This window comes from Moschus berezovskii, chromosome 10, assembly GCF_049115385.1.
Source record: "Moschus berezovskii isolate FMDL1 chromosome 10, NW_MosBer_1.0, whole genome shotgun sequence".
NCBI classification, from domain to species: domain Eukaryota; kingdom Metazoa; phylum Chordata; class Mammalia; order Artiodactyla; family Moschidae; genus Moschus; species Moschus berezovskii.
In genome coordinates this window covers 12669020-12693355 of record NC_142469.1, presented here as the reverse complement: position 1 = coordinate 12693355, position 24336 = coordinate 12669020, and the positions used below count along the sequence as shown (strand labels likewise).

General features: G+C 39.0%; 1 protein-coding gene across 1 annotated transcript in view; it reads left to right on the top strand.

The window, feature by feature from the left end:
- The window catches only part of LMBRD1 (LMBR1 domain containing 1), a 151453-nt gene extending 127397 nt beyond the window's left edge, over positions 1 to 24056 (top strand). Inside the window, exons 15-16 of the mRNA XM_055433898.2 lie at positions 23371 to 23462; positions 23594 to 24056. Of these exons, the coding sequence (XP_055289873.1) occupies positions 23371 to 23462; positions 23594 to 23710 (209 nt within the window). The 3' untranslated portion in view covers positions 23711 to 24056. The remainder of the gene's footprint in view (positions 1 to 23370; positions 23463 to 23593) is intronic.
- Positions 24057 to 24336: the final 280 nt, after the last annotated feature.

The following is a 24336-nucleotide window of genomic DNA, read 5'->3' as shown; positions in this document are numbered from 1 at the left end:
TATTTGAGAATTAAGAGAATCATCTAAAAATAGTTAAGGTTTTTTGTGTTTAAAATGATCTCTTAATAATTTAGCAGAGTTATAAACAATGCCTATTATACCATGTTTACAAAGTTCTCTTTAAGCAACAATTTTTTAAATTTATCCTTTCACATAATGCACTGTTTATAAGTTCTAAGTGAGCCACCTGAGCAAATTAGAAATCCATTTTTAGATTTTATATGCAATTATGACAAAAGGACTTTACATTTTTAGTTTTCTGTTCATTAATTTCTACTTTAATAGACATTAATACATGGACAGTTTATATACTAGTGTGAGTAAAATAGTTAAAACAAACACAAAATTATGAAAAGTCATATAAACATGCAGAAATATTTGAGTCTGGATAGGAGGATGAATGATCAGTGTCCCTTTATGGTCTGGCAGAATAGAGCACTGGGTAGGTTCTCGGAAAGAGAGACAGCATCAGAGACATAAACACAGCCCCTGCCTTTGGAAAACAAACAGCCTGATGGATTTGGATATGAAAATAAAGAATATTAATAGAAAAGTAAATGGCATGCTGTAATGAAATTACAGGCAGAATGCTGTGCGAAGGCAGTGGGGGTAATGGTTTTCCCTACAGTGTAACATTTTAACTGGGTCCCAGAGGGCAAGTGAATCTAAATGAACAAACAACCTTGGAGGCTATACCAAGCAGAGAATGAACCTGTGTTAATAAGGCATAAAGACAAATTTATTTGGCACATTATGGAAAAAGTATGTTATGGCAGGAGCATTGAATGTTTTGGGAAATGCAGAGAGGGATGAAACAAGATTATATCTTTCCAAATGACCATTTTAAAAAATCTGTGAACCACAAGTTTAATTTCTGCCATCCTGTTTAATTATTTTACCTTTCCTTGACATAAACTTGTCTTATTTGGATAGTAAAGCACCTAGAAATGTGGTGATCTGTATAAATCAAGCTTGATTTTTGTGGGATATTCTGGTTAAGTATATTTGTTAATGTATATAGCCAGCCTTAAAAATGATCAATCTATGGCTTTAGATTTTAGCATTGGGATATAATTTCATTAGAACAAATGGTTAAGATGACTTGATTAACTGATGATGCTCAGATAAAAACTGATGTGTTAAACTAACAAAAAGCTGAACAGATTTAAAATTAAAGAGCTAAAGCAAAGTTATAATTGCATGTACTAACTACAAAGGGAAAAGTAAGAATGATATTGAATAACTAAAGATAATGTTAGAGGAAATTAATAAGTAAAGTGTGCATACTTTCACTCTAAATTCTTACTTCAGAGAGTAGTTGAATACTAAGTTTTGGAGTAAACAAGCCCATTAGCAGGGAGGACCTTAAAATACATTCTATATAAATAAAATATATTTACCATGCAGTTTTCCTTTTGTCATTAATAAAAGCAAGTTGACCTGTTTTCTCAGAACTTCAAGTATCAATCCTTCTGCAGACTTTTCTCTAAGATACTGCATCATCTAAGATACTATGTCAGTTCGTAGGAGGAAACAACCAGCTGTGAGAGCGGGATGATCATGGCATGTTTTCCCTGAGGTTAGCCAGGAGGACTCGATCAGGAAGGGCTCTCTGCTGGCCTGCTGAGAAGAGGGCAGACTTCGGGGGCCTGGTGAAAGAGGGAAATCTAGCTAAAAAGTTACTTAAGTCAGGTCAGCAAGTCTCTTGTTCTGATTGATCGGTGTGGACAAATAGCTCAGCTAATCTTTCATGACGCGAAGGCTGAGAATGTTGGGGGCTTGTGTCTGGCTTTTTTGCAGGTAAACGAGGGGGTATATGTTGTATCCTTCTTTATACTAAGCCTTCGATACCTGGTGTGTATTTTATACTTAAGGAACATTTTAATTCAAACACTAAATTTTCATTAAGTTAATGTGACCATTTAAGTAAGTTAAAGGTGAAATACAGTTCTACTAAAGGACTGCTTCAGTTTTTAGTTTAAAGTAGGCAATGTTAGAAATTTCGTTCCCTAGTCTCAGCAGTCATATGTCAGGTGCTGAAAAATCGCATGTTCCCAGTGGGTGTTACGTTGGACAGCACAGTCTAGAGCCTGCGTGGGTGGTTGGCATCTCATAGGAAACAGAGCCTCTTACAAAGCGGAGCCCCTCCCTCTCCTGAAGATGGCACCGTCATGTGAGGGTGAACCACAAGTAAAGTTAAATATATTACTTGCAAAAAATGGAAAGCAAAGTTGACCTTAGTGTCAAGAACAAGGAGAAAGAACCAGATTCCTAAGAAATTGTAGCTTCAGACTAGCACTTTGCAGCTGTGCAGGCCAAATGCACGTCAGCGGAGTGAATTTGTTTCACTGCAGTTTCAGACTGGCAGTGCAGTAAATGGTGCAAGTAAGGATAATCCTCACTAGAGGAACATACCTTAATTCTCGGCTTCACAGAATTCCCACAAAGGAGCACAAGTGAAGATGTCAGAGTCAAATAAAAAGCACACAAGGGAACAAAGCACCGCATACAAGAGAGCTAACAGAAGTAGCAGACAGCAGAGACAGACCTGCCAAGTTCTGATACTGGAACTATCAACACAGATTATGGAACTGCTAACATGAAAGAAGGAAAACCAGATTAGCATACCGCAGAGGACAGCAGAGAATTAAAAGTCCTAAACTTAACAGCTTTTCTCTGGTTATGTCAGAGAAGGCCCATCCTGTAAAAAATGCGGTGTTAAGTGGCTAAACCGCATAATGTATGGTTCAGAAAACAGAAATAAATATTCATGTTGAGAAAAAGATAAAGGGAGGGAAAAAACCACATGAGGCCCACTATACACCACCAGATGGCTGTTATTATTGTTCAGTCGCTATGCCATATCCTACTCTTTGCAACCCCAAGGACTGCCTCATGCCAGGCTTCCCAGTCCTTCACCATCTCTGGGAGCTTGTTCAAACTCATGTCCATTGAATTGGTCCAGTTCGTCCCCTTCTCCTCCTGCCTTCAATCTTTCCCAGCATCAGGGTCTTTTCAAATTGCCCCTCAGGTGACCAAAGTAATGGAGCATCATCTTCAACATCAGTCCTTCGAATGAATATTCAGGGTTGATTTCCTTTAGAATTAACTAGTTTGATCTCCTTGCAGTCCAAGGGACTCTCAAGAATCTTCTCAAACACCACAGTTCAAAAGCATCAATTCTTTGGCATTCAGCCTTCTTTATGGTCCAGCTCTCACATCCACACATGACTACTGGAAAAACCACAGCTTTGACTAGGCGGACCTTTGCTGGCAAAGTAATGTCTGCTTTTTAATATGCTGCCTAGGTTTGTCATAGCTTTTCTTCCAAGGAGTAAGCATCTTTTAATTTCATGGCTGCAGTCACCATCTGCAATGATTTTGAAACTGAAGAAAATAAAGTCTGCCACTGTTTCCATTGTTTCCCCATCTGTTTGCCATGAAGTGATGGGACCGGATGCCATGATCTTAGTTTTCTGAAGTTGAGTTTTAAGCCAGCTTTTTCATTCTCCTCTTTCACTTTCATCAAGAGGCTCTTTAGTTCCTCGTTGCTTTCTGCCATACGGGTGGTGTCATCTGCATATCTGAGGTTATTGATATTTTCTCCTGTCAGTCTTGATTCCAGCTTGTGCTTCATCCAGCCCGGCATTTTGCATAATGTACTCTGCATGTAAGTTAAATAAGCATGGTGACAATATATAGCCTTGACGTACTCCTTTCCCAATTTGGAACTAGTATGTTGTTCCATGTCCGGTTCTAATGGTTGCTTCTTGACCTGCATACAGGTGTCTCAGGAGGCAGGTAAAGTGCTCTGGTATTCCTATCTCTTTAAGAATTTTCCACAGTTTGTTGTGACCCACACAGTCAAAGACTTTGGTGTAGTCAATCAATGAAGCAGGAGTAGATGTTTTTCTGGAACTCTCTTGCTTTTTCTGTGATCCAGCATATGTTGGCGGTTTAATCTCTGGTTCCTCTGCCTTTCCTAAATCCAGCTTCAACATCTGGAAGTTCACGGTTCATGTACTGTTGAAGCCTAGCTTGGAGAATATTGAGAATTACTTTGCTAGCGCGTGAGAAGAGCGCAATCCTGCAGTAGTTTGAGCATTCTTTGGCATTGCCTTTCTTGGAGATTGGGATGAAAACTGACTTGTTTTAAGTCCCGTGGCCACTGCTGCATTTTCCAAATTTGCTGGCATATTGAGTGCAACACTTTAACAGTGTCATATTTTACGAGTTGAAATAGGTCAGGTGGAATTCCATCACCACCAGTAGTTTTGTTCATAATGATGCTTCCTTAGGCCCATTTGACTTTGCACTCCAGGGTGTCTGGTCATTGGTGAGTGATCACATCATCATGGTTATCTGGGTCATTAAGGTTTTCTTTGTATAGTTCTGTGTATTCTTGCCACCTCTTCTTAACATCTTCTGCTTCTGTTAAGTCCATATGGTTTCTGTCTTTCATTGTGCCCATATTCACATAAAATCCCGTTGGTATCTCTAATTTTCTTGAAGAGATCTCTAGTCTTTCCCATTCTTTTGTTTTCCTCTGTGTCTTTGCAGTGTTCAATTAGGAAGGCTTTCTTATCTCTCCTTGCTATTCTTTGGAATTCTGCCTTCAGAGAGGTATAAGTTTCGTTTTCTCCTTTGCCTTTCAGTATTCTAAAAGCCGACAGTACCAAATGCAGGCCAGGGTATGGAATTACTGAAGACTACCACTTCTAATTACCTTTTTAGTAGAATTGCAATTACATAATTTATATAATTATACATTACTTACATCCATTTATGGAAAAGGAAATGGCAACCCACTACAGTATTCTTGTTTGGAAAATCCAGTGGACAGATGAGCCTGTCTGGCTACAGTCCATAGGGTCGCATAGAGTCAGACAGGACTGAAGTGACTTCATGCATGCATCCTTTTAAAAATTTACACTTCTATTAAGATATGTTATTTTTCTTAAATTCCAAAAATTTAAATTTATATGCAAAGTGTTTCAGCATGATATATTTTGCCCCACAAAATGACAGGAACATATTTTGAACATAAGAATTAGTGAATATAATGTTTGCTATGTGGTAACTTCCTAGCAATTTAGATTAAAAGGTATATCTTCTTTTGAAAGTGAGTTGATCTTTTGTGTGTAATTTCAATTTTGAATCTGCTAAAATTAATTCATCTCTCACATTTTCTTGTCATTTCTGGTATAAATTGTTAGCATCAAATAAACCTTGATTTAATTATAGGCATATTCAGTTGTGGAAAATGAGTCATTCTTTGACTTGGTTTATAGAATGTATTCTGTTTGAGGTTCTGTAAAAGGACGGTTTAAATCCACAAAGAACATATTAAAAACTCTTCAGAAATTAAACCTCTAACAGCACATAGTACTTTAAAACTTGTTGAATTTTTTTAAAATTTTAAATAACCCACCAATTTAAGTGCAAAGATGATATTCTGTACTTGGTGATACAATTCAACTTAAACAATTCAAGATATTCTTATAAAGTTCTTGCCTATTTTTAAAGATAGAGCAATTTCTACACTTTCTTATGCGAAGCATTTGCTTTGAAAACTATGAGCTAAAACAGGATATTCTAATAAAAATTGTTTCTTATGATAGTGTCAGAAACCTAGCACCTTCTCTCTGGGCATTTTCCATATTTAACTCCAACATTTTATCTCTTCCAGGGAATTCTATTGTAACAGTTCATAGTAGACCATCTAAAGTCTTCAGTTCAGTTCAGTTGCTCAGTTGTGTCTGACTCTTTGCAACCCCATGAATCATAGCACGCCAGGCCTCCCTGTCCATCAACAACTCCCGGAGTTCACTCAAACTCACCTCCATCGAAGCGGTGATGCTATCCAGCCATCTCATTCTCTGTCGTCCCCTTCTCCTCCTGCCCCCAATCCCTCCCAGCATCAGTCTTTTCCAGTGAGTCAACTCTTCGAATGAGGTGGCCAAAGTATTGGAGCTTCAGCTTTGGCATCAGTCCTTCTGATCTTTCCCAAATGTTGCTCAATAAGTTTTAAAAGCTTTTGAATACCATAAAATGTGAAGAACTGACACCAATATCGTGTTAATGCTCAACAGACACACAGATGGATGCCTTTGCCCTCGGGTTAAATCCCACTGAGGACAAACACAAATGTCTGACAACTCCTGACTGTGAAACAGCTCCAGTAGCCTCCTTATCAAGATAAGTGGCCTCAGAAGGCTTGCTTTGGGACTTGTCATTTCACTGCATCCACCAATGTAAAACTTGTGCATAAACGTAGCCCAAATGTGAGTTTTCCACCTCTTACGACCTCAATTAAAGTGGCCCAACCCAGGCCCTTAAACCTTATAAATACTCTTCGCCTTTCCCCTTCTTATTCTCCCTCACAGTATTTAGTCGAATAAATATAGTTTTACCAAATGGATGAGGTTTTCTAAGTCGTGTTTTGGAGTGTTGACAGTTGACAATAAATAAGCCTGGTGATGCTGGATAATTTAAGGGGGATTTAATAATTTGATCAATAAATTAAGAATCTTAGATTTCTGTTTCTGTTTTCTAACCACCATCTGGTTTACATATAATGAAATGCATGTCCTGCCAACCTCTCAACCTCAGTTCTAAGGCTGAACTCCTCTTCTCTCTTCCGTTTAGCTTTTCCACGTTACCCTCATGTCATAGGGTAGGAAAAGTTGTCCTGTGCCTTTTGTATGCCCTCAACTATTTATTTACTCAGAAATCTTGATATCTGTTTTGCATTTTCTTACTCTTCCAATACTAACCATTTTCTGCATCCCACCAAGGTTAGATGAGAAATAACAAAAAGAATTGGGTACATACCCATCAGTGAGGATACTTGAAACTCATTACATACATTATAGTAATACAGCTTTGTATGTTTTCACAGAAAAATATTCACCACATGATGATAGTGGAAGAGTGTATATATTATCTCATTTTTTATGTTTTGTGCATAAATAGTGTAAAAGTCAAGCTGCAAGTTTACAAGGAAGGTCCAATATATGCAGATCAATCAATATGATACAACACATTAAGGGAAGACCAAAATCACGTGAGCATCTCAGTAGACACAGAAAAAGCCTTTGACAAAATTCACCGTCCATTCATGATAAAAATTCTTAGCATAGTGGATATAGAGGGAATATACCTCAGCATAATGAAAGCTGTTTACAACCAACACAATACTCAGTGGTAAAGCGGAAAGCCTTTGTGCTAAAATCTGGTGCAAGACAAGGATACTCACGCTCACCTTGTCTATTCCACATAGTAATGGAAATCCTAACAGCAGTCAGACAAGAGAAAGAAAGAAAAAAGGAATCCAGAATGGAAGGAAAGAGGCAAAATTGTCATTATATGCATATGGCATGAAACTATATATAAAAAACCCTCAAGTCTCCACACAAAAACTACTCGAACTGATAAATGAATTCAGCAAGGTAGCAGGATACAAGATTAATATAAAGAAGTCAATTGCATTTCTTTACACTAATAATGAAATAACAGAAAAGGAATGTAGAAGAAATACTACCTTTTAATATCGCATCCTCAGAGTTAAACCTGACCAAGAAGGTGAAAGACATATGCCGAGAACGATAAAAATGTTAATAAAGGGAATTGAAGATGACTCAAAGAAGTTTGGAAAGATATCCCATGATTTTGGCTTGGAGGAATTAATATTGTTAAAATGACCAGACTACCCAGAGCAATCTACAGATTTAATGCAATCCCTATCATATTACCCTGCATGTGTTTCACAGAACTACAACAAATAATCCTAAAATTCATATGGAACCATAAAAGACCCAGAATTGCCAAAGCAATCCTGAAGAAAAAGAAGAAAGCAGGAGGCATAACCCGTCCAGACTTCAGATACTACAAAGCTACAGTATTCCAAATAGCTTGGTACTGGCACAAAAGCAGACATGTGGATCAATGAATCAGAGCGGAGAGCCCAGAAATAAGCCCACACACCTACAGTCAGTAAGTCTTTGACAGAATAGACAAGGGTCTACAGTGGAGAAAAGGTGGTCTCTTTAGCAAGCGGTGCTGGGAAAGTTGGATGTGCGTGTGTGCTCAGTCACTAAGTTTAGCTGCATATAAATCAATAAAGTTAGACACAGCCTCACACCATACACAAAAGTAAACCCAAAATCAATCAAAGACTTAAGCGTAAGACATAACAGCAAAAAACTCCTAAAAGAAAACATCGGCAAAACATTGTCTGACATAAATCATACCAGTGTCATCTTAGGTCAGTCTCCCAAGCAGTTGAAGTAAGAACAAAAATAAACAAAGGGGACCTCGTCAGACTTCCAAGCTTTTGCCCAGCAAAGGAAACCATAAACAAAATGAAAAGACAATCTACAGAATAGGAGAAAATATTTGCAAATAATGTGACCACTAAGGGATTAATTTCCAGTTTACACAAACAGCTTATACAGTTCAATAACAGCAAAACAAACCAATTAAAAATTGAGCAGAAGACCTGAGTACACATCTCTCCAAAGGAGACATGCAGATGGCCAACGCACATGAAAAGTTGTTTCAGTTCAGTTCAGTCGCTCAGTCGTGTCCGACTCTTAGCGACCCCATGAACCACAACACGAAAGGCCTCCCTGTCCATCACCAACTCCCGGAGTTCACTCAGACTCATGTCCATTGAGTCGGTGATGCCATCCAGCCACCTCATTCTGTGTCGTCCCCGTCTCCTCCCACCCCCAATCGCTCCCAGCATCAGAGTCTTTTCCAGTGAGTCAACTCGTCACATGAGGTGGCCAAAGTATTGGAGTTTCAGCTTTAGCATAAGTCCTTCCAATGAACACCCAGGATTGATCTCCTCCAGAATGGACTGGTTGGATCTCCTTGCAGTCCAAGGGACTCTCAAGAGTCTTTTCTCCAGCACCACAGTTCAAAAGCATCAATTCTTCGACGTCACCTTTCTTCACAGTCCAACTCTCACATCCATACACGACCACGGGAAAAACCATAGCCTTGACTAGATGGACCTTTGTTGGCAAAGTAATATCTGTGCTTTTTAATATGCTATCTAGTCTGGTCATAACTTTCCTTGAAGGAGTAAGCGTCTTTTAATTTCATGGCTGCAATCAGCATCTTCAGTGATTTTGGAGCCCAAAAAAATAAAGTCTGACACGGTTTCCACTGTTTCCCCATCTATTTCCCAAGAGGTGATGGGACCAGATGCCATGATCTTCGTTTTCTGAATGTTGAGCTTCAAGCAGACCTTTTCACTCTCCTCTTTCACTTTCATCAAGAGGCTTTTGAGTTCCTCTTCACTTTCTGCCATAAGGGTGGTGTCATCTGCATATCTGAGGTTATTGATATTTCTCCCGGCAATCTTGATTCCAGCTTGTGCTTCTTCCAGCCCAGCGTTCCTCATGATGTACTCTGCATAGAAGTTAAAGAAGCAGGGTGACAATATACAACCTTGATGTACTCCTTTTCCTATTTGGAACCAGTCTGTTGTTCCATGTCCATTTCTAACTGTTGCTTCCTGACCTTCATACAGGTTTCTCAAGAGGCAGGTCAGGTGGTCTGGTATTCCCATCTCTTTAAGAATTTTCCACAGTTTATTGTGATCCACACAGTCAAAGGCCTTGGCATAGTCAATGAAGCAAAAATAGATGTTTTTCTGGAACTCTCTTGCTTTCTCCATAATCCAGCGGATGTTGGCAATTTGATCTCTGGTGCCTCTGCCTTTTCTAAAACCTGCTTGAACATCTGGAAGTTCACAATTCACATATTGCTGAAGCCTCGCTTGGAGAATTTTGAGCATGACTTTACTAGCGTGTGAGATGAGTGCAATTGTGCGGTAGTTTGAGCATTCTTTGGCATTCCCTTTCTTTGGGATTGGAATGAAGACTGACCTTTTCCAGTCCTGTGGCCATTGCTGAGTTTTCCAAATTTGCTGGCATATTGAGTGCAGTACTTTCAGAGCATCATCTTTCAGGATTTGAAATAGCTCAATTGGAATTCCATCACCTCCACTAGCTTTGTTCGTAGTGATGCTCTCTAAGGCCCATTTGACTTCACATAAAAGATGTTTAGCATCGCTAATTATTAGAGAACTGCAAATCAGAACTACAGTAATGTATCATCTCACAACTATCAGAATGTCCATCATTGAAAATTTTACGAATAGCAAATGCTGGAGAGAGCGTGGATAAAAGGGAACCCTCTTGCACTGTTGGTAAAAACGCTATGGAGGAGAGTAAGTAAGTTCCTCAGAAAACTAAAATTAGAGTTGGCATATGATCCAGCAATCCTACTTGTGGGGATATATCCAGATAAATCTATAATTCAAAAAGATACATGCACTTCTATGTTCATAGCAACGCTATTCACAACAGCCAAGATATGGAAACAACCTAAACGTCCATCAGCAGAGAAATGGATAAAGAAAATGTGGTACTTATATACAGTGGAATACTACTAGCCATAAAAATAATGAAATAATGCCATTTGCAGCAGCACTGATGCAGACTGGAGATTATCATACTAAGTGAAGTAAGAAAGAAGATGGCAAACACTGCATGAGACCATTTAGGTTTGGAGTATAAAGTATAACACAGGTGAACCTGTCTATAAAACAGAAACAGACTCATGGACATAGAGAACAGACTTGGTTACCACAGGCTGGGGAAGTTTGGGGAGGAATGAATTGAGAGGTTGGGATTAGCAGATGTAAGAATAATATAATATATAATAATATATACAGAATAATAAACAGCAAGGTTCTACTGTATTTTGTTGTCGTTCAGTTGCTAAATCGTGTCCGACTCTTTGCAGCTCCATGGACTGCAGCATACCAGGCTTCCCTGTCCTTCTCTATCTCCTGGAGTTTGTTCAGATTCATGTTCATTGAGTCGATGATGCCATCCAACCATCTCATCCTCTGTTGCCCTCTTCTCTTCCTGCCCTCAATCTTTCCCAGCATCAGGGTCTTTTCCACTGAGTTGGCTCTTCACATCAGGTGGCCAAAGTATTGTAACTTCAGCTTCTGTATAGCACAGGGAATTCTATTCAATACCTTATGATAAAATGGAAAAGAATGTAAAAAGAATGTATATATATGTATAACTGAGTCACTTCACTGTACAGCAGAAATTAGCAGTGTAAATCAGCTCTGCATCATAAATATATACATACGTATATATACATATACACAAACAGCATATAAAAGTCAAGCTGTACCTCAGAGAACAAAATGTGGAATAGAAATAAGTATTCATTGTTTTTTGTTGTTGTTAATAAATGGCTTTTATTCTATAATTAAAGAAAAAAACATTAATAAGCCTTTTTAAGGATGAAAAAAAGAGTCCAGATAGTGGCATGCATCTGTCTGCCCAGGAGCTATTGGTTGTAGAGAAGACCTTTTTCCTTCCAGTTTGTTGATAAGTGGCAGTGGAGAGGGTAGTTTCTGAGACTTTGAAAAAAATGTAATTCTCAAAATCCTGGTAGCACTTTTTTTCCTGGAATATGAAATGTTTCTTTCTACTTTTACTTGGTTCCAGGAAATTTTATTTAGAAGTCAAGGTGACTAAGCAATATTGCTCAAGTACTTACATTATCACTAACAATGGATTCAGGTGATTTTTTTTTTCCATCTATACTTCACCTCTAAGCAAAAAAAGAGAAAAATGTGTTTTTCAGGAAAGACTTATTTCTGTTTAAAACCAGTTTCATTAGAGGAGTTACTATACTAGTTTATAATTGATTTTTGATGTATAGCTTTAAATGAAAAGTTCATTTTAAGGAAAGCTAGTTTTGACAGGCTGAAATGAAGCTGGTCAAGGAGTTTCATTAGAACCTTAGCCTTATGGCTTGATTTAAGCATGGTCACTGATGCTCTGTGATGACAGTATTTGTTAATGTCTCTTATGGTGCTGAGTGCCCAAGTGGTGATCTATAAACATAGTTTGAAATGAAAATGGTACCAAACTCTTCCTTTGTGGATTTAATAGACAGGTTTGAATATGAACTTCAGATTTAATACCTCCTACCTACTTCATATTAAGTGAAGCTAATTAATTTTAGCTTTCTGGAGTTTTGTAACAAGAAGATCCAATTTGAGAGAATATAAGTCATTCTTTCCCTCTGACTCAAGTCCATGTAGCGGTGGCCTTTAAAAATACTACATGGTCTTTTTGTTTTATACTCTGCACATTTGGAGGGAGGGGACGAGATAGGTTAGGACAAAGATGAGGATAAATGAGGTCACCTAGAATTATAATAGTTTTGATAGGCTTATTTAGAATGCTATCCTACTTATTTAAGGAATACAAAATTAATAATAGCCATTGCAATTTAAACACATTTGGAAGATATTGACATATCAGTTTTCGTAATACTGAGAATCACAGTCCTATGTGTCTTGAAATTCTAAAATCTATAAATGTTTAAATTTCCAAAATTCTATTTGCTGTTATTGTACAGCCGCTCAGTTGTGTCCAGTTCTTTGCGACCCCATGGACTGCAGCATACCAGGCTTCCCTGTCCTTCACTATCTCCCGGAGTTTGTTCAGACTCAAGTCCATTGAGTCAGTGATTCCATCCAACCATCTCATCCTCTTTTGACCCCTTCTCCTCCTGCCCTCCATCTTTCCCAGCATCAGGGTCTTTTCCAATGAATCACCTCTTTGCATCAAGCAGCCAAAGTATTGGAGCTTCAGCATCAGTGTTTCCAGTGAATATTCAAGGTTGATTTCCTTTAGAATTGACTGGTTTGATCTCCGTGCTGGCCAAGGGACTCTAGAGAGTCTTCTCCAGCACCACAGTTCCAAAACATCATTCCTTCAGCACTCAGCTTTCTTTGTGGTCCAGCTCTCACATCTGTACATGACTACTGGAAAAACCGTGACTTTGACTATACAGACCTTTGTCAGCAAAGTGATGTCTCTTCTTTTTAATATGCTAAGTTTGCCATAGCTTTTCTTCCAAGGAGCAAGTGTCCTTTAATTTCATGGCTGCAGTCACCATCTGCAGTGATGTTGGAGCCCAAGAAAATAAAAGTCTATCACTGTTTCCATTTTTTCCCCATCTGTTTGCCATGAAGTGATGTAGCTGGATGCCATAATCTTAGTGGTTTTGAATGTTCAGTTTTAAGTCAGCTTTTTCACTTTCTTCCTTCACCTTCATTAAGAGGCTCTTTATTTCCTCTTCTCTTTCTGCCATTAGGGTGGTGTCATCTGCATATCTAAAGTTATTGATATTTCTCCCTGTAATCTTGATTCCAGCTTGAGCTTCATCCAGCCCAGCATTTTGCGTGGTGTACTCTGCATAGAAGTTAAATAAGCAGGCTGACAATAGACAGCCTTGATGTACTCCTTTTCCTATTTTGAACCAGTGCATTGTTCCGTATTCTAACTATTGCTTCTTGACTTGCATGCAGGTTTCACAGGAGGCAGGTAATGTGGCCTGGTATTCCAATATCTTTAAGAATTTTCCAGTTTGTTTTGATCCACATAGTCAAAGGCTTTGGTGTAGTCGTTGAAGGAAAAGTAAATGACTATTTAATTTTTCTCACCTATTTTTCTCATCTGTTATTCTCATCTCATTTCCTTGCTTTTTCAGTTAACATTTTAAATTGGTATCTATTATGTGGTAGGCACTATTCTAAATACTCCTGATACAGAGCCAGTAGACTAGTGAACAAAGCTCAGATGTGCTGTCCCCATGGAGCTCATTTAGAAGGAGACAAATAAGTATATCAGGCAGTAATCATTATGGAGAAAAAGTACCAGAGAAGAGTAAGTGGTGCCCGGAAGGAGGGATGGTTTGAAATGCTGAGTAAGGCAGAAAGGAAATCCTTACTGAGAAGCTGACATCTGGGCAAAATGGCCTGAGGGAAGTGAGGTCAGATACCTGGAAGGAAGGCAGATACCTGCAGAGAAGCCCTGCATGCCACGGTGATAGCAGGTGCAGAGGTTTGGGGGCCGGGGGGAACAGGAGGGGAGGAGGAAGGGCCAGTCATCAAGGAGAAGGACTTCATTCAGCTTTTAAGCTCAGACAGGAAGTCTCAAAGACTGAGCAGATGACCTGATGGGCCTTACACCCTCAGGGGGTCACTCTGACTGCTGTGTTGAGTGTAGACCAGGGTGTGGGAGCCGTTTTTCTGTATGAGACCAGTTAGTAAACATTTCAGGCTCTGTGGGGCCTGGAGTAGTGTCCACACTGCTCAGCTGTGCCCCTGAAACACAGAGGTTGCTGTGGACAGCGTGTCATGTTTCAGCATAACTTAGAAAAATAAGTGATGGACCGAGTGAATCCTTCTGGGATATAGTGTACTAGCCACTGAGATAGACTATAATAAACCAAGGGCAAAGGCGAATTGATAGGACTTTTGCAGGAATCCAAGGCAGAGCTTGTGGTGGTAGAATTGTAGAAAGTGGTCAGATTCTGGGTAGATTTTGAAGGTAGAGCCAGTGTGATTTGCCAATGCCATTCCTCCGGTAGGAACCTTAACTGTTCCCCATACCACCTATACCACTCTTCCACCAGGGATTGAAGGATTCAGCTTTTTAACCCATCCTGCATGTTTCCAGTCTTTTTTCTGAACTTGCTCGTCTTTTCCATCGTTGGTTTGCAACTGTTTGTTCTTGAGACGTCACAGCCAGATTCTGCCCGACTCTTCCCATCTTCATCAGATCCCTGGTCATCTTTCAAGGTTTCTTTCCAACCTGACCTTCTTTTTTGAATCTCCAAACATGTGTACAGTTTTTCTTTTTTTTTTTTTTCACTTGAATTCCCATCGCAGTTTTACTTCTTATGGTGTGACCTTTACTCTGTCTTAATCTATAGCCATTTATGTATCTTATGTCTGTCCTACTCTCTTGTAGGAATGTCAGCTCCTTGAATTCAGAAAACATATCAATATATATATGAAGTATATTTTTCTGTCTTGTTCAACCAACGTTTGTAGAATTGAATCAGTTTTTAAAATTTGTTCCTTTTTTCTTTATCTTGTTAAAGCATGTTCTTGAAGTAACATAAGATTAACATCACCTAATATCTTGTCTCTTCTTGCTCACTTTATCTATTGAATGAAATCCATTGTATTAACTTCCTGCTCAGTACCTACTGACCCCTTTTCTTACTTGGATCAATTGCTTTCTAATTGTGCTGTTTAGCTCTAATGTTACAATTTCTGTTCATTGGACTTCTGATGCATTAGAAACCATATCTTCTTTCTGGATTTCCTTCCCAAAACTTAGTTTTCCAAGAGTTTAAAAAGAGAAAGAAAAGAAATGCTTTGTACAAAATCAGTTCAGTTCAGTTCAGTCGCTCAGTCGTGTCCGACTCTCCGCGACCCCATGAATCACAGCACGCCAGGCCTCCCTGTCCACCACCAACTCCCGGAGTACACTCAAACTCATGTCCACAGAGTCGGTGATGCCATCCAGCCATCTCATTCTCCATTGTCCCCTTCTCCTCCCGCCCCCAACCTTTCCCAGCATCAGAGTCTTTTCCAGTGAGTCAACTCGTCGCATGAGGTGGCCAAAGTATTGCAGTTTCAGCTTTAGCATCAGTCCGTCCAATGAACACCCAGGATTGATCTCCTTTAGAATGGACTGGTTGGATCTCCTTGCAGTATAAGGGACTCTCAAGAGTCTTCTCCAACACCACAGTTCAAAAGCATCGATTCTTCGGCGATCAGCCTTCTTCACAGTCCAACTCTCATACGTACCTGAAAAGTCCTTGGATATCAACATCCTCACAGTTGATGGTATGATGGGCAGTTTGTGCTGTGTAAAAAATCATTTTTGCTTTTTAGAACTTTGAAAGTATTGTACGATCTATGTTTCATTTCTGACGGGTGAGAAATCCAGTGCATCTGTTTCTTCTTTTGAAGTTAACTCGATAGTTTCTCTTTTCTCCATTTTCCCTTTGGGGAGCTTTTGTTCACTAGTTCCTGGATGTCTTCAATTGATCATCTGTCTCCTCTCATATTTCATATTTTCTGCCTACCATTTTGCTCTGGATTCTTGGGTATGTACTCAGTTTTATCTTCAAACTATACCCTGAATTTTTTTTTTAATTTTTAAAATTTTATTGGAGTATAGTTGATTTACAATGTTGTGTTAGTTCAGGTGTATAGCAAAGTGATTAATTCATACATATGCGTATATTCATTCTTTTTTAGATATTTTTCTTTTTTAAAACAATTTTAGGAATCTTTACTTAAAAACAACCTTATAACCTTATCTTAAAATGGAGTAACTTTGGTTTTACCAGCAGCAAGCAAAATACAGAAGCAAAAATGCATTACAGGAGCATTAAGTTCTACATTAGGTCACAGTGTCTGATCTGAAATCACACCCATAATATCATTTTTCAGGATATCTGGGAAATAGTTATTTCCCAGGATGTCTGAACCATTTCTACTCTATTTTGACTTTTAATTGTAAAAAAAAAAATTTTTTTTTTTAATAGCCAAAGCAGATTTCACCGTTAATGACGACAGTGTTTTTCTAGGTATGAGAAAGATGACCCAGGGATTGAACCTGTGTCTCTCGTGTCTCCTGCATTGGCAGACGAGTCCTTTACCACTAAGCCACTGGGGAAGCCATGTAGACCAGAAAATTAAGTTTAGATCAGAACGTATTTCTCTTGGATTTTGCTTGAGATACAGAAAGTCTCTTTATTGTCGAAGTTCTTTTTCTAGGTGACGTTTTGATTGTGTTGATGAAAGTTCAGCAGGGACAGTACAGTGAAGTTAACTAGGTATAAGGTTTCTCAGTTTTCTGGAGTCCATGCTAAAGCAGCCCAGGTGATTTTGTGAAACTTCTCAGCTACTTTCTACAGATCCTTGCTTAAAGATTCTAACTCATAAAACATCAACCTTTTTTAAAAATCATATTTAGAATTCTCTCTAAATTTAATTCTCGGAAGGTCAGTTTATCTTATCACAATCCATCACGAGCAGGTATTATATCAATGACACTCAGAAAGAAGCTGATTTAGACGTTAAATCTCCAGAATCTCACAGTAAATACAAACAGCGGACTCAAGAACCAAATCTCAATTTTCTGTCTCTAATGTTTTCTACTATACCTCTTAAATTTCTGTCATTTTATGAAAAAGTTAAGGTAATAGAAAGCAGTTGCTTTATATTTTACCATCTTGGACAATTAAGCATAATAGAAAATCTCATTAGAGTTCACTAATACAGTTTGAGATTGTTCCTACATTTATATGCTAATGCTTACCTTTGGAACTATCTATTATAAGCTGTGTATGGCCAATTATGTTTTATATGGTCGGGACAAATGAAATTAGGTACATTCTTAAAGGAGCAATACATATTTTAGCACTTTTGAAGTACATTAAACTTACTTAAATGTAATCAAAGCTCAACACAAATTATACTGGTTCTTAACATAGTCACTATGAGACTTTATTTTTCAGTGCAAAGCATGTGGCCAAGTACTAGCTTTGTTAGCCTGGTACAGTTTATATATTCATAAAATGTAGTCTATTCCCTTTAGAATTTCTATGACTTTTGATGTTCACCAACTCTTTCTTTCCCTTTTACCCAGTTCCTGCAGTGAGATTTAACAGAGCATGATTTAACTATATGCCATTTGTTGAATTTCAAGATAAACCTCCAGTTTTGGGTTTTACGCAAATATTTAAATTAAAAACATTTTCTTCTGCCCTCTCTTTTCTTACTGGATATTTGTTGCTGGTCTCTCAAGTCTTTCTCTGTGTGTACATTTCATGTGCTGTAAGCCCATTTGACAGTGATGATTAGCTGGGGCTTTACCTCCTCAGACCCCAGGTCTGGCCTGCCTTCTACCCCAGCAGCATGCTTCCCCTTTCTCAGAACTATTTGATAAATGACTCCTGATCATATCACAGTAGAGCCCGAGATGCTTAGCCTGTTTGCATTTAAGATTTGTATGTCTATTATAAATATCCAATAGTAGCAGGACCTAAAGTTAGCATAATCACACGCAACCACGAGAAAGGAAGCATTGTTCTAAGGAATCTAGTCTTCTCCCAGTTCTTTAGTCACTAGTCAAAGAAATTGCTTTAAAATTCTCTGTGGCACATAAATTTCCTCAAATACCCTCCCTCTATTACATACGTATCATTAGGATTCATTTTATAAATAAAGCACAAATATATACTTAATTCTAAGCTGATTTCAAGTGAAGGTGTAACATGATGATGATTTAATATTGACTTAAATCAGCATTAAATGTTGTTTTTCAAAATATATTTAAAGTAGAAGGTGCTGTTTATTATAGTTAATAACCAAAGTTACCTTCGTGGCAGTCAGCATACACTATCAGTGACATAACCAGCAGTCTAGAAGGAAATAAGTATATAAAACTTACTGGGTACCTTTGTAAAAGCTGTTGTTATATGGCAGACAGAGGCTTAATTGTACTTTCTGTTGGTTATTCATCTAGTTTGATAAGTGAGAATAGATGGGGGAAGGTGGTAGAAGCAGGAGTCAAGTCTTGACTTTTTTTTTTTTTTTCCAGTTAACTTCCGTGCCCTTTCTTGGCTCTTTTAATTTTGGTCTTTTCATATGGCCACCTTGTCTGAAAAAAAAAGCTTTTGTCTGAACCCCTATTTTTAGTTCTTAATTGTTAACATGCACTCTTTGGTTTAACTGGAAGTTTATGTGTCCCTTTGAGGAATAACAGCCAGAGTCTCTCGAACACCTGTGATTTTAGAATGCAGTTCCTAAATTGAGCAATTCACATTTACTTTGAAGGTTAAACCAAGTTCAAAATACTTACTCTAGTGTTTCAGATAACAGCAGAAAGACCTCTCTAGATCTCCTAGATACCTGTAATGCAGACGATCAGCTAGGAGAGGGCAGATAGGGGAGAGGAGAGAAGCCCCTCCATGTATTACTCAGTGTGGAGTTGTAGCTTGAACATAAAATATTTGCATGAGGACTATTAACCAGAATTCCTCTGTGGACACCTGCAGCTTTATGTGCATATAAATATGCTGATAAATACATACAAAGATAAGTATAAAAGCTGTTACATACTAAGAGACATAGGTGTATAGAACAGTCTTTGGGACTCTGTGGGAGAGGGTGAAGGTGGGATGATTTGGGAGAATGGCATTGTAGCATGTATATTATCATATGTGAAATGAATCACCAGTCCAGGTTTGATGCATGATACAGGATGCTTGGGGCTGGTGCACGGGGATGACCTGGAGGGAGGATATGGGGAAGAGGGAGGTGGGAGGGGGGTTCAAGACGGGGAACACGTGTACACCCGGGGCGGATTCATGTCAATGTATGGCAAAACCAACCAATATATTAATGTAAAGTAATTTGCCTCCAATTAAAAAAATAAATAAATAAAAATTAAAAATGTTAAGAAAAAAAGCAAAACACAATGATCATACTTTTTTTTTTTTCTCTTATTTTCAGAAGGCTTGTGTCAAATCTTTAAACAGTGGAAGTGGTAAACGTGAAATAATGTGATAGGAAAAATAAGATACACTCTTTGTGGAGGAGAAAGTATCAGTGGGGGTAGCCAATTTAGAGTGTCACTGAGTGGGTTATAGAGCCCTGGGGAAAGTCATTTGATTTCACTGCTTCTGCCAGTTCAGCTACCGTCTTGTTCCTGTTCTGGCCCTGAAGCTTCCAGTTCACTCTAATTCTGACCCCCCAGATACCTTAAGCTGTGGAAATGAGTAACAGAACTTTTTTATTTTTTAAGTTTAGAGCATTAGCAGTGTTGAGAGGGTTGAATAACTTTTTTAAAAACAGGTTTGTGCTTGAACAGCAGAGCTTATGTAGTACTTAACCCATATACTGTTGATGTTTTTAAATTAATTGTGAACAGGCTTTTTTTTTTTTAAACAGCCTGCTCCTCTCTTCATTACAAGTTAGTTATTTTTATTTAAAGGTATGTTACTGTTTAGCAAGTATCCTTCTACTGAATTATACACATTTAAATTAAACCTAGACAGCATATTAAAAAACAGAGACATTACTTTGTCAACAAAGGTCTGTCTAGTCAAGGCTATGGTTTTTCCAGTGGTCATATATGAATGTGAGAGTTAGACTCAGTGCTGAGCTCAAAAAGCTGAACGCCAAAGAATTGATGCTTTTGAACTGTGGTGCTGGAGAAGACTCTTGAGAGTCCCTTGGACTGCAAGGAGATGCAACCAGTCCATCCTAAAGGAGATCAGTCCTGGGTGTTCATTGGTAGGACTGATTTTGCAGCTGAAACCCCAATCCTTTGGCCACCTGATGCAAAGAGCTGACTCATTTGAAAAGACCCTGATGCTGGGAAAGATTGAAGGCAGGAGGAGAAGGGGACAACAGAGGATGAGATGGTTGGATGGCATCACTGACTCAGTGGGTGTGGGTTTGGTGGATTGCAGGAGTTGGTGATGCACAGGGAGGCCTGGTGTGCTGTGATTCATGGGGTCGCGAAGAGTCAGACACAACTGAGCGATTGAACTGAACTGAAATTAGACCAAATCCATTTGTATCTGTTTTGACTGTAGAGACAGAAAAATAATGAACATGTCCAGAGTAGTCATGATGCTAATAGCTAAGCAAGTATTTTCCTTAGTGCTAAGGAGCACTAGTCACCTTCTGAAATCTTAAGATGAGTTTTTATTGGCACCGTTTGAACAGCTCTTGAAAACTAAAAAGCCTCTTGATGAAAGTGAAAGAGGACAGGGAAAAGGCTGGCTTGAAGCTCAACATTCAGAAAACAAAGATCATGGCATCTGGTCCCATCACTTCATGAGAAATAGATGGGGAAACAGTGGAAACAGTGTCAGACTTGATTATTTTGGGGCTCCAAAATCACTGCGGATGCTGATTGCAGCCATGAAATTAAAAGATGCTTACTCCTTGGAAGGAAAGTTATAACCAACCTAGATAGTATATTAAAAAGCAGAGACATTACTTTGCCAACCAAGGTCCGTCTAGTCAAGGCTCTGGTTTTTCCCGTGGTCATGTATGGATGTGAGAGTTGGACTGTGAAGAAAGCTGATCGCCAAAGAATTGATGCTTTTGAACTGTGGTGCTGGAGAAGACTCTTCAGATTCCCTTGGACTGTAAGGAGATCCAACCAGTCCATTCTAAAGGAGATCGATCCTGGGTGTTCATTGGAAGGACTGATGCTAAAGCTGAAACTCCAATCCTTTGGCCACCTCATGCGACGAGTTGACTCACTGGAAAAAACTCTGATGCTGGGAGGGATTAGGGGCGGGAGGAGAAGGGGACAACAGAGAATGAGATGGCTGGATGGCATCACCGACTCTGTGGACATGAGTTTGCGTGAACTCCGGGAATTGGTGATGGACAGGGAGGCCTGGCGTGCTGTGATTCATGGGGTCGCAAAGAGTCGGTCATGACTGAGCGAGTGAACTGAAGGAGCACTAGTCACCTTCTGAAATCTTAAGATGAGCTTTTATTGGCACCATTTGAACAGCTCTTGTAAACTATATTATCATGGGCTTGGTTATATCTTAAGAAAATTCATATGAACTGCCACTCTGCAGACTTCATCTGGTGTTTAGAATGAGCCCGTAAGGAGAAGTAGTGACGGGCACGGAGTGTCGTGGTCAGACGTGCCTGTTCACGTGGCAGAGAAGTGGCCAAGTGAGCGCCGCCACCAAATCTGTGAAACAGGGTCTGCACCTCTTTTCCCACTCTGGACATTTGAGTTATGCTTTCATTTTCAACATGGATTCAAGTATCTTGTTTTGACATCCTTGGAATCTTCTCAGATTTTAGTCAAAAGAAAAGAGAAAATGCATTATTTATCAGCATGATTTTTAAGTAAAATACCTCCCTTTTGAATAATGTAGTTTATTTCATCAGTCATATTAAATATGAGTGCCCGGTACTCTGAGGGGTACTCTGGAATACTCTGGCCAATTTAGCAGGGAAAGTGACAAATTTCGTAAGTTACCTTCTTGTGAAGCACATTCTGTCATCACTGGGGGGGCAGAGTGACTCACCAGCGGCTTTCCCACCCAGGAGGCTCTGCTGCTGCCTGAGCTGCAGGGCCTGATGTGAAGGAGTCACCTTAGGGCCAGAAACTGCGGAACTGAGGGGAGAGAAACATTGGTTCCATACTGCTGCTCAAGTGCTTCTTGGTTTTCCTTAGGAAGCTTCGACTATTCCTTCTAGACTTTTCTGTTGAGAATGAGGAATATGCAGGGAGGCCCTCAGGTTTAGTGGTTGGCGTTAGACTGGCCGCCTTACCCATGAAGAGAAGGCGTGTCCCTGCCATACTGCATGTTTTCCTGCAGGAAGCAGAGGCTGTCTGTCCATTTGGGCCTTGAGCCATTCAGAAGGACATGCTGAGCTTCATGGGAAGGGAGGAGGAGACTGGGATAAAGCAGGACCAAATGCTGCTTTTCAGAAATCCATGCCACAGACGGTTTTAATAAACAAGTATTTCCGTAGATGTCATGTATTAAGATACCTAAAGGACTTTGTAAGCTAATGGAAACAGTTAAAATTTAGATAATATGGAGTCTCACAAAGATATCAAATACCCAGTCTGCTGCTTTCTCCTTAAGAGTTACGTTGTGTTTTTCTTTTTTTTTTGAAGGAAAAAAGTAAATGATTGTTTTTAGATTCAAGTTATAATACTGTCTAAAGTTCAGGGAGTAAGCAAGTCAGCCATCTTCTTAATAGCGTTCTTAAGCTCAAAAAGATCTCCTTTTAAAGGTATCATCACTTTATTGTTTTAATTATTCAGTTAAAGCTTATCTATATATCGTGGTTGTGCTGGACCTTCATTGCAGTGCGTGGGCTTGTCTGGTGGAGCCTGGGCTCTGGAGCCCGTGGACTTCGGTCGTGTGGCTTGTGGGTTTAGTTGCCCTGCGGTGTGTGGGATCTTAATTCCCCGACCAGAGATCAAACCCGTGTCTCTTGCATTGTCAGGCAAATTCTTAACCACTGGACCACCAGGGAAGTTCCCCCAAAAATCTCTCAGTTGGATTCTTAGAAAAGTGCAGCCTAATACTAACCACATCTGCTTACTTTCTTCATTTCTTTTTCTTATTCTTCATCAGGAAAACTGTTTTGTTTTAGGACATGTCTGTCATTCCAGGTTAAAATGCTTTTTCTAGTTTAGATACATTGAACTAGCCAATACAACTTTTTTATACCTAACAGCAGGAATTACATTGGTGGTGCTAGCTTTTAAAAATGTCACGTTATATTAAGGTGATTGAAAGAGTGGGCTTTGAAGATAGATCTAGATTTCCATCCTGTCTCTAAAGCTGATTTAGTTTTGGTTAATATAACCTTTTAGGTAAAGTATTAATAGTCTATTTCAAGAGAGAAACTGCTTCACCTTGGTCCTTTATTTGCTTTGATAGATCAGTGTACTGTCACCCGGACCTACCTGTTCCTTCACAAGTTCTGGTTCTTCAGTGCCGCCTACTACTTTGGGAACTGGGCCTTTCTTGGGGTAAGTGCAGGCGTCCCAGGGATGCCGTGACCATTAGTGGCCCATTTGTGGTTGGGTTTGGATTTTAAAGTCAGTACTTTCTGGGAGATTTCAAGTTTGAGAAATAACATATAGCTTGTTTACCTCTGCAGGTGTTTGTCGTTGGGTTCATCGTGTCCTGCTGTAAAGGGAAGAAGTCAGTCTTTGAAGGGGTAGACGAGGATGACTCAGACCTGAGTGATGACGAGCCCTCTGTCTACTCCATTTGAGGGCCTGTGTCCTGCAGTGTTTACAGAGTGGACTGCATCTCACGTGCGTTTCAAAGTGTCAAACTTAACAGGATGAACTGACTAGCTTTCATAAAAAATGGGAGCATGGCTATTAAAAAACTATATTTTTTATGTTTTCTGAAGTAACATTATTGTATCATAGATTAACATTTAAAATTGCTATAATAATAACTATGTAAATATAAAACTACCAGCTTTGTGAGGGAATGTTCATGGAGATTTTTTTTCCTTTGGTGTATAATAGTGTTGAATTGATTAAAAACCCTCCAGAATTAATATTCCCTTCATCACTTTTTAAAAACATAATAAATCACTTGTACCTGTGCCTTTTGGTCTCTAGAGTATTGTAGAATTTTCAAGTATCTATATCTGATTGTCAAAAAATAATATTCACAGTGTAGCTGATAACTATTACTCCTTTATGCAGCTTGTTTTCTAGTTTCTAGGTTAAATTACTAGTGCCATTGAAATAGATTTCATGAGCAAATTTCAGGCTGCTTGGTGTCTCAGATATATTATTCATATAATAATCCATTAGATATATTGTCACCTCTCAATATTTAAGGCACATACATTGCTGTAAATAAGTAACCTCAAAATTTGTA